General features: G+C 34.2%; 1 protein-coding gene and 1 long non-coding RNA gene across 2 annotated transcripts; one reads left to right on the forward strand and one right to left on the reverse strand.

The window, feature by feature from the left end:
* The first annotated feature begins 242 nt into the window (after positions 1-242).
* On the forward strand, positions 243-7,347 carry LOC113500980 (sodium/potassium-transporting ATPase subunit beta-2-like). Its single transcript, XM_026881937.1, has 6 exons — positions 243-490; positions 2,256-2,513; positions 3,648-3,828; positions 4,723-4,834; positions 5,423-5,591; positions 6,115-7,347. Exons 1-6 carry the CDS (start codon positions 355-357, stop codon positions 6,216-6,218), a joined length of 960 nt encoding a protein of 319 aa, XP_026737738.1. The 5' UTR covers positions 243-354; the 3' UTR covers positions 6,219-7,347.
* Positions 7,348-8,807: 1,460 nt separating this feature from the next.
* Positions 8,808-10,808, reverse strand: LOC113500983. The gene is made up of 3 exons (XR_003401246.1): positions 10,308-10,808; positions 9,705-9,932; positions 8,808-9,554 (listed from the first exon to the last, which is right to left on the reverse strand). It is a non-coding gene; the product is annotated as an uncharacterized LOC113500983 (long non-coding RNA).
* Positions 10,809-11,212: the final 404 nt, after the last annotated feature.

An 11,212-nucleotide genomic window follows, 5' to 3' on the forward strand; every position in this document is an offset into this window, starting at 1 on the left:
TTTTTTGCATGATTTATAATTTTATCTGGCAAACATTTACCGGATATAATGAAAAAGCAAATGAGTGAATGTTACAAAATGTTCATATAATTTTTGCAAAGATATTACAAAAAAATTCTATGTTTTATGATAATTTATGTGATCATAAAATTAAATGAAAAAAAAACAGTCGATTCTAGTGGATTCCTAAAAGCTTACTAAACATTGAAACAAAGAAAGAACGTTATTGACGTTGGCGTATGTAAGAGCAGCTCTAGTTATTTCAAATTTGCGGCAGCGGCTGGGCGTGCGTGTTGTGTTTACTGTTCAGTTATTTTCGTGTTTTTATGATAGAAAGTGCTTTAATAAGAAAAAATGAGTAGAAATCCTAGGCTGGAGGAGTTTCAGATGGATACAAAGCCTGTTCATAGGTCTGGAAGATCAAAATGCAGCAATTTTTTGTATGATGAAGATACGGGAGCGATTTTAGGACGAACACCTGAAAGTTGGGGTCAGTGAAACTTTTCAAACTGTATTTTTGAAAGAAAATGTTATTTCTATTGACGTTGTCTGCCATACCTTATTATTTTATGTTTTAAATGTGTATATCTATATTGTTAGTCTTGTTTCAACTGTTGTTTGGAGGGCGTGGCTTATTAGTGTTTTAGGTAATGCTAAGACTCAAATTTTATACAAATTAACATGTTTTAAATTTTAATGAAGAGTCGCATATCCATTACCTATGAAAACCAACATTGGAAATGAAAAATAACTTAACAATTAAAAAACTCCAAAACAAACAAAACTTTTGTTTATTGAAGTTCATAACTTTTTTTTTTTAACTTGAAAAGCAAGGAGTTCAAATTACACCAACAAATTGGTTCTTAATTCAATTAATTAAAAAGAAAATGCTGAAGCTCGAGAGTACATAATCTATTGGAAATAAGGTTACAATCATAGTTAATCTCCTTAGAAACCCTACAGTAATTATGTGTGGTTTAGCCTTAGTCCTCAGTATTTAATATGGTTTAGCTTAATTGTCACACCTTAAAAATGGCTTCTGGTTTATTTATTTCTACATAAATTAAAATAATTATTTTTGTTTAAGTTGAATTTGGGTGTCCGGAACAGACTTTAGTGGTAGAAAAAAAAGGGATGTTAGCATGCAAACTATTACGATATAATAATGATAAAGATTAATTCTCATTTATTAAACTAGAAATATTTTACAAAGAGTGTCATAGTTTATTGTCACTATAGAAGTAGTTGAGTTTTACCACCATTTGTAAAATTTGAAGTTAATTCTTTTCATTTACTTTGTTCCATAGTTTTTTAATGTTATGTATTTTTTTTCTGAACTTATGAGAAAAACATTAATTTGTAAATTAAAAAAAAAACAAGTATTTAGGTAAGAAGTCCGAAGTAAATAGGTTTCATTCCATTAACAGTAAAGGCGAGAAAATTGTAACTTGAAAAATATGTTGTTAACATGCTTTTATGAGCTTCACTTGTATGTATGTATGTGACCAACTCCTTTGGACTTGATTGTGACCCACTATGAATGGTCATTTTACAATAATTTTTAACTTCAAAAGCTTGGTATATTACAATTCAATTGTACATTTGTTATGGGGATCAATCCATAATTGCCAAAAATATAGGTTTGGCAAGTATGGGTTGATCTCTTATTAGAGACCAACAATGTCTATTGTATAATACTGATTCTTTTCTTATTTGAATTGGTTTTTATACAACTTTAAGGAGGGTTCTAGCATTGACAGATTTGCGGTTTTCTTCTAACTTCCCTGATTTGAAAAAAGATGACAAAAAGCACAATGTATTTTTGACTTTTTAACCTTTAAAACAAATAATACACTCGTTAAAAATCTTTAAATGTGTAAATATGCATTATACCTTGTTTTGTTTGAAGTTTGTGATTTTTTTAACTGCTTATTACTCACTAATTAGGTGGGCATAACTTACTCATTAGGGAACTATCTTACAAAAGTATGATTTGCTACTTTTATGTTTTAATTAACGTTTTCATCTTTATTAATTTATTATATTTGCCGTAAATGATGAAAAAATAAATATACAATAGACATTATTAACTAAAATAAATTGTACTTGTAGCTGGTATTACGCCATACCCGCTTGCGGCAAGTGTCGCGGGTTTACGACATACATTATTCTTCTTTTAATTTATCCTCACAAAACATAAATAAGACGCAACCTCCACAAAAAACCAGATAATAACAAAACTTTTTCCTTTACAGCTAAAATCTTGATATTCTACACGATCTTCTACGCTGCGCTCATAGCGCTGTTCTCGGTCTGCATGGTGACGTTTCTGCAGCACTTCATCAACCCCCGCGTGCCTCGCCTGCAGCAGGAGTACAGCGTCATAGGCACCAGCCCAGGGTTGGGCTTCCGGCCGCTGCCGCCAGATGTCAGAAGCACGCTGATATGGTACAAGGGAACTGGATATGATAGCTACAAGTATTGGGAAGATCAGCTCATTGATTTCTTGTCGGGTGAGTAGATCACGTACAGATCCGTATTTGAAATTTAGTATGTTTTGATCTAGTTATATGATAACCTTATGTGAAATAAATACTCTTTTAATATTTAGTCTTGCGCAAAGTATGTAATTTTTTTATAAAATATGCGCAAAAAATTAAGTGGAATAAAAAATTACTAAATTGTAATTTAAGGAAAGATGATTAAAATGATATCACATAAAGTTGAATCTACACATGTCTCTTTTAATAAAAATAATAAAACGTGCTTAAAGACGCGGTTATATAAAATATCTGAAAATCGTGATAAAAATTGCCATAGAAAAACCATACAAAATTGCTTAATATCGATGACCAATTTTAATAATATTTGCATTGATGTGATTATGTATAAAATCTAAAAACGTAACACGAGTCACGAGATATCATTAATTACATAAAAAACTGGCATAAAAATAATGCAATACAAAATTAATGTAGGTAAGGTTTCTTTAGTACAAAGTATAATGTATATATTTTTGACGATCGACATTTTTACACAATACACAAATATGCTGATTCGCCTCTTATAATTTCCTTAGTCAGTATTATTTTCGCAACCTAACACCGACTACTGAAGACGAAATAATATTAATGAAATACAAACCTTAGTGATTTGCGATAAGGTATTAAAAGGTAAAGGTGCTCTTAAATAGAGGTGTAAACAAAAACACACAAAGGCACCAACGGTAGGATTACTTCTCACTCCTAAAAGCGCGAAAGAGTCGCGTTGCGCTAGAAAGCTCGTGTAGACGCTCGGCGTCGCGTGGACCCTTCTTGGTCTTCAAATGACTCTCAACTTCTTACTCACGTTGATATATATTTTTTAGTTATTTGAAATGTGAAGAAGGTTCTGGCCGCTGTTCTTTCGGTGTGGAAGACCCTTTTAGATTAAAACTTGAAAGGCTACGTCGCCATCCCTGCTGACGATTTTTTGTGGTTACCTGAGATCGTGTAAAAATCAAATTAAGATTTTCACACAAAAAATCTCCGCTGCATTGATATATTAAAAAAACTTTTAATATATCCATGCTCCGCTGGCATAACTAGTATACAACTTGTCCTTATATGATGTTCGATATCAAACATTTTGACAAATACTTATTCCAGTATACAAGAAGAAGGGTCAGACCGCGGGCGCCGGTCAGAACATCTTCAACTGCGACTTCAAGAACCTGCCGCCTCACGGCAAGGTCTGCGACGTGGACATCCGCGGCTGGGACCCCTGCATCGACGAGAACCACTTCTCGTTCCACAAGTCCTCGCCCTGCATATTCCTCAAGCTTAACAAGTTAGTATGGAAACTGTTGGAGTCGACTTCTTCTTCGTAGTTTTTATTGTGAACAGATATAAGTTGAAGTGACTTTCGACTTAATCGAGTTCTAGTGATAAGAAAGCCTGGTAACAAAATGTTTCGTTGGGAATGTCAGTGTACGGAAGATAAAGACCACACAAATTCTCTCTTGGTTTTTTATAATTATTTATATTGGTCGCTAGTCAACTTTTTAACAGACACGTGTACCCTTTAACCTCAGCATTTGACACACTATTCTTATCTCTAAAACGTACGTATGATCGACTCGATTAAATTCGGTTGTATTATGTTTATTGAATAAACGATTGTAATTTGATGATTTTATGTTATTATGTATAGATGTAAAGGGATAAAAGGCGAGTGGTAGATACTACACAATTCATAAGGCACGGCTCCCAGCTGAATACCACAACTTTAATTTATATTGAAAAACCATATAAATTATTTTTTATGAATTTCTGGTGTAGGAAAAAACATCACAAACAACCTACGAATAAAAAAATGTTATGGGTATGAAAAATAGATATTACATTCTCAGACTGTAATAAAATTTCGTAGAAATCGGTCAAACTGTTTCGGAAGAGTATGATAATTAAAATTGTGGCACAAGAATCTTAATAACACAATATGTATTTTAATGTATCCGACAAAGTTCAAGACCTAAAATTTTGTCCTGTGTACTCTTTCCTGAAACCACAGCATGCAAAAATATGCAGTTTGTATTCGCAGTTCTATTGCTGGGCACAGATTTCTTCCCATATAGGGAGGGTTTAATACTTTAATCATTTAGCACCACACTAGCTCACTGCGTCTTCGTGATTACAGATTCCTATAGATAGTTCTGTTAATGAATAATTGTTACTCCTTTAGGATCTACGGCTGGCGTCCGGAGTTCTACAATGACACGCAGAACCTGCCCCCGGAGATGCCCGTGGAGCTGCAGACACACATCCGGAACATCACCAGCTACAACCGGGACTATGTAAGCAATTTGCAATTTACTTGTAATATTATGAAACATTACAGTCTTGCTCCGGGACGACCAAGCAAGTTGGGTCGATTATATGTCTCGGGTCGAGTCTGGATGAGGCTGGCACATCACGTTAGAAATTGTCACGAGAATGAGAAGGTCTATATCCAACAGTGGAAAGGCAAAGGTTGTGGATGATGATGATGATTGCAGGAATAAATTTAATGATAAATAATTAATATGCTTATTTACCAGTCCAATACAACAGATTTTCAAGTTTTCTTTTTGCTATGTAAACAACGTGATTAAAAGGCCAGTCATAATAAATAAGTGTGTATTCAGTGATAAATATAAACAAATTTCTTCAAGAAAATTAGTCAACAAAAAAACTGAGTAATACAAAATTATTGTCATCAGCTGATCAAGTTTTATAAGCGAAAACCAAAATGACTTCAGCTGATCAAGATTTGTTAGTGAAAACCAAGATTAACTCCTGAATGTACGGTTTGCTTTCTTAGAGAGATTTGTTTTAATGCTGGATCAAAGAGGCGAGAATACATATTTGAAAATTTACTAAGTAAATCATCAAATGATTCACAGGCGAACATGGTGTGGGTGTCGTGTCACGGCGAGACGCCGGCAGATCGCGAGAACATCGGTCCCATCTCGTACCTGCCGTTCCCGGGCTTCCCCGGGTACTTCTACCCCTACGAGAACGCCGAGGGCTACCTCAGCCCGCTCGTCGCCATACACCTGCAGAGGCCTCGCAGTCAGTATACACACACTTTATTTGCCGAAATTTAAACTTTATTGATGCGAGATAAGCACTTATGTTGCATTTATTATGGTTTTTGGAATATTTGTTCGAATGATTGCTAAACCATATTTTTTTTAATCTAATACTCGATTTTGAGTAAAGTTTGTATGTATGTGCACTCAAATTCTATCCCATTTCAGACAGCTAAAAATGAGATAAGAAAACATTTTTCTTATTTTTCATTATAAAGCCGTTGCTTTATTACAAATGTTCAATCAGAAAACGTTCTCGTCCTGTAACACCTACATCTGCAAAATTATACAGCTGGTTGTTCTAAATTTTCTGAAGAGCTTATGAGCTCAACCCACGCCTAGGGCACGGCGAGGTCACATATCTATCTCTCGTCGACTAAAAACACCCCTGTCATCAATAGACTGAGCTACAACAGATACACGGGATCGCTCACGCATGCTCTGCGCAACCGACAAATTTCAAATTCCCTATTCCTAATTAAGCAACATTATCTATATTCCAGCTGGAATCCTGATCAACATCGAGTGTCGCGCGTGGGCGAGGAACATCAAGTACGACCGCAGGGAACGGCTCGGTGTCGTGCACTTCGAGCTCATGATTGAGTAACTACTTACTATCCGTCCAAATATATCTGCTGGTAACTGTGTAAGTGATACCCTGAATCTGCAATCTGCATATAGTTGACAGGAAAAACGTTTCGAAGGTGCAGCTTAAGTTGATGGTGATAGGTAAATATTGCGCCGAGGACAACCCTCTAGCTGAAACCTCAGTGTTGCGAGTACAAAAATACGACTTGGGTGTTACCAGGTCGCTATTTTATGCCATAAGACTGAAAATTCAGTTGAGACATCAAAAAAACTGTTTTGTGAATAGTGATATATGGCTGGCCCTTGTATCAAAATATCGTGTATCAAGAAGTGTGTATGGAAAATAAGACATAAAAGTAAAATATAAAAATTAACACAGTTTTTTCTCGATTTAAAAAAATAACGTGCCTTACTATACTAAAAATCTCTGTGCATCAGTCGAATTCAGGGTATCACTGTATATTGTACAAGAAAGTAGATAAAATAGTATAAAACAAGTTTTCGTAGGATAGTTAATTTTAGGTATGCGTGTGAATTGTCTTTGAGAGGTCTGTTCGACCAGAGGTCCTACCACTACGTCTTAAACAAATTTTGAGGGTGAGAGAGAGATGCCGCTCTACGACGTGTATTGTGCTGTCACGATTCCTCAACCGTGATGATACAACTTTAAATCGCAGTACTAGACCCTCAGATTAGTGAGCAAGGCAACTGAAACCAGTGGATACTTACATAATTATATATTACAATATGTAAGCAAGTAATGTGCTATTGCACGCTAATACGTATTTATAATATTATACTTTATTTTTTATATACATGCCATTATGAAATATACAAGGACTTTATATTCTCTCTAACATTCAAGGAAGTACTGTATGCAGTTGTCGCTTGGTATCTGAAAATGTTAGGTATTGGAGAGGCGTTCTATATTAATGTAATTCGCCAATGAAATAGAGAGATGTAGGATTTTCTATCATTATTTAAATATGCAAGGATTTATATTATAAAAATGTCCTCCAAACCAGCTAATATTATCCCAGTGATATTTTTATACAACTCTATAGCTATCTAGAGAATATTAATAGCACAGATAAAATGTTTGGTTTCTATATACTATTGCTTTTAAATCATAAGAAAACAAAGACTTATAAAATAATAGAATCTCAAGCTTAACTATCTAATATTCAGGAACCCCAGTCAAGTGAAATTACTACCATCATTTAAATTGAAGCAAACAAAACGCTCTAATGTATGGATATGATATTTTGTTTTAACTAAGCATGTGACAGACCTGTCATCACCATACATTTCAGTTGTTAACTTCAATAGACGGTGACGTCAAGGATTGTAGGAACTTCACTTGGTTGGAAAGACAGATGTGATCAGTGCCTAATTTGTAGAATTACTTAAGAAAAACACTCTAATTATGAATGTGACTTAAATGGGTACAATCCGTCCAGTTGATTGCCTTATATATAACTTATTAAATTTGTGTTTGTCCTGTGTGTTTAGTTTAGTATACCTAAAAACTGTACTAATAAGTTTATAATATTTACTCAGATATTACAAGTCTAAGCGTTTCCTCTATGGATGCGTAGCGAGCGTTCAGTCTTTAAAGTTGCTTTCATATTTTGTACTGCGAGGACGCGCTACAGGATTTGTAAAACACCACAGGGGCGCTGTGGTGTTTTACAAATTCTTATTGAATTGACATGTCGATTTAGAAGCCTTTACTGGAAGCCATTACTTTTTTTTTAGAAATAATTTGGGAATTAGTAGTGGCGCCACTTTTAGTACATTCTGCAGTACTTATTTGAAGGCCCTGAAACCATTATAATAGCTTTATTTACCCAAGTTTTTCTCCACGATTCTTCACAAGCGACAATCTAGCTATTTTTGACAATCTTTTAAGATGCATTAAGATACTTTATATATTCTAAACTCCAGAATATATATCTCGCGGGAAGACTTTCGCTTTCAATTTCCTATCGACAAAGACTTTTTGAAATATTTTCTTCTTGTTTGTTTGTTTACTAACAATATTTACATTCATAGTAGACTGATCTTATCTATAGTTTTATTTTACTGGCTTTTTGGCACTACACTAATCCAAGTTTTAACGTAACTTACTTGCTTAAGGTTAAGTGTATATTCTACTTTAATAATTTTATTTTGCCATCGTGTTTTGATTGTATTTGTTAAAACTGTTTTATCCTTGATCAGAATAATTTCCTGTATGGTTTTTTGTAATGAATTTTGGTAGTAGTCAACAAGACTTATTATTGTAGAGCTATAGATACTTATTTTTTTTTTATTTATGTTTTTTTTTATTGTAATAATTGACAACTACTTTTGTATGTTTTATTATACATCAATTAATTTATGTATTGATTACATAATATATTTAAAGCTAAATATTTTATATTATTACTTTATTATATTTAAAGTGGCTGCTTTTAGTTATAATTATTATTGACAATTATATTTCTCTTAATCTTTTGAAATGACAAGAAATCTCAATTTATATTATCCGTCCAAACGATACTTATTTATACATATAAGTGCAATTTATGTTTATGTGAAAGACAAGCATCTTATGCAATAACGTAAGGGAATAAGCTGTATATTAGTGTGAACGATATCTGTCCATATCAAAGTGCCTGAAATGTTCTTTAAGCAATAAAATTATGATAATAACAACTGCGTTTTATTTACTCTATGTTACGACAACTAATCATTTGTAAGTTATTAAATGGCTTAGCAACCTATTGATGAAGTAGTTATTTGATTCTGCAGAGGCATATTTATAATAACTATCGTGAGACTGATTCATTATTAAATGATGTAAAGGTTTACTCACTCCCTGACTGACTGATTGACTGACGCAGTGGGATCGACTCAGGATCCCGCCGCGTCAGCTCATGATTATGGACTCCGGTTGGGTCCGAAACTAGTCGGGCACCCCTGATAAATAAGCGCGAGTAAACCGTTACATCATTTAATAATGTGCAGAGGCATGATGGGTTTTAAGGTCGGTTGTGATACCTTTTAACTCCTTAATAATATCCTGACTGATTACGAATACGGCGGCTTGTGTTGCATGACACCAGCCAGCTAAAGGACCTATTAAGGTGCATACACGTGCGCATTTTTTTAGGACAAAAATTTTTATGTCTTAAAAAGCCGTTGTTTCCCTTCAGATTTAATTATTATAATTTTCTTTATTCATGGTTCTGGATTCTTATATCTGGTCTCACAAAGAGCGGGGAAGGACTTCCTAGTAGATTCTCCGGACATCACATTTTAGATGAAAGTTCTATGCAATGCCTCTGCGTGTTGGAGTTCTGATTCGTGACTAAAAAGAGAAACGAGAATAAAAAATTTAAATTGCCCATAAAATATACACAAAGCTTGAACTTAATAATAAAAGATTTAATTCAATTGAATTTCAGTTCAACCAAAAAAATATAATAATAATTAATTTTATGAATAGCTTATTCCATACCCCAACTTCTTTGAGGTTTGAGCCGATGTAAGCAATATAATATGATGGCAAGGGTGGCTCAAGGTCTTGTTTTGTAGTTTTCGTATCCATTCTAATGCAAAGGTGTGTCAAAATATAAATGGTAGATTAACAGAGACACCTTTATATTTCGTTTCAAAATTACTGCACGGTTTTATACGTTGGCCTTTACGAAGTCTACCCTGGTGCGACGTGCAGCGAGTCAGGTTCCTGCAAATAACTCTTTGTGTGATCCAAAGGTCGTTTGTGTAATAGGATTTAATTAAATAATAATAATTAAAGTTGTGTAAAACATAATTATTTAGTTAATGACGGTTCACTCACGCGTTTGACTAGTTCCGCACCGGAGACTAATCATGAGTTAACGCGGCAGCGGGTGTTTCTACACCCGCTGCCGCGTTAAGATTTTTTCTGTTTCATTCAACAGCTTAATCATTATAATTGCTTGTAATTCTTGGTACCTAAGCGATTAGCGTTATAAAGACTTGTAAATGGTAAGTAAGAAAACAGATTATTGTATCACGAAGACTCATACACCATCAAAGTTCAGTGGAGAAAAAGAGATAACGCTATTGCTTTACATACCTTCATCCTTATCTATTACTTCCTAGCCCGGTTTTAATATTATAATACGATCTTTAGATAAAAATACAATGTGTCAGGTACGTTTGGGTCGCATGCATAATGAGCTAGTTGAGATGGGTCGAGATGGGTGGAGATTGTGAGCACATGTGTCCGCGGCCTCACGTAGTAAACTGGTGATATTTCACACATGTTTCGGTTCCCCTAACCGCCGTTAAAAGAGGTCGCAGTAATATAGTGAACTTAGATTTTTGGTAAAGAATCTGGGTGTGAAATGTTTTATTGATATTTTAAATTTCATTTTGTCTCTATTAGATACAGTCAGTATCTAATTTCTTCAAAATAATATTAACGATAATAATATGTACTTTCGAGTGACGTCCCGTGACGTGCACATGTATGAGTCGGTGTGTTTTATCCGTATGTGTCATATGTACCGACACGTAATTTACATTCAGGCATGTTTTATATTTACTTATTTTGTGAGTAAGTTAGACAGTTATTTATTTGTAAAACCATTTAAGGATAGGTAACGTTAAAAAAAACCTTACGAGAAATGGGCGATTGAATAAGTCGGATCGCATGATGCGTCCTGCATACCCTTAAAAGGGCTTGAATAAATGATGTCATATAATGTCACCTGATCGAAACATAGTAAAGCATCTACCTACATTTATAGCAGATTCGAATGATCAATTAAAAAGTATTAGCAATCCATCTTCAGTTCTCATTAGCACAAAGTACAAAGCGTGGAGTTATTTAATTTGGAACATAAACATCGGCGGTTACGTGCGAAGTATTTATAACTCAGTGTCAAGTGTATGACGACCGAAATATCTGGAGATATAAAGTTTAATGTTCCGCAGTGACCCAATAATATAAACAAAACACAACATGCATGTAAGTAC

The sequence above is a fragment of the Trichoplusia ni genome, chromosome 15, assembly GCF_003590095.1.
Source record: "Trichoplusia ni isolate ovarian cell line Hi5 chromosome 15, tn1, whole genome shotgun sequence".
NCBI lineage: Eukaryota > Metazoa > Arthropoda > Insecta > Lepidoptera > Noctuidae > Trichoplusia > Trichoplusia ni.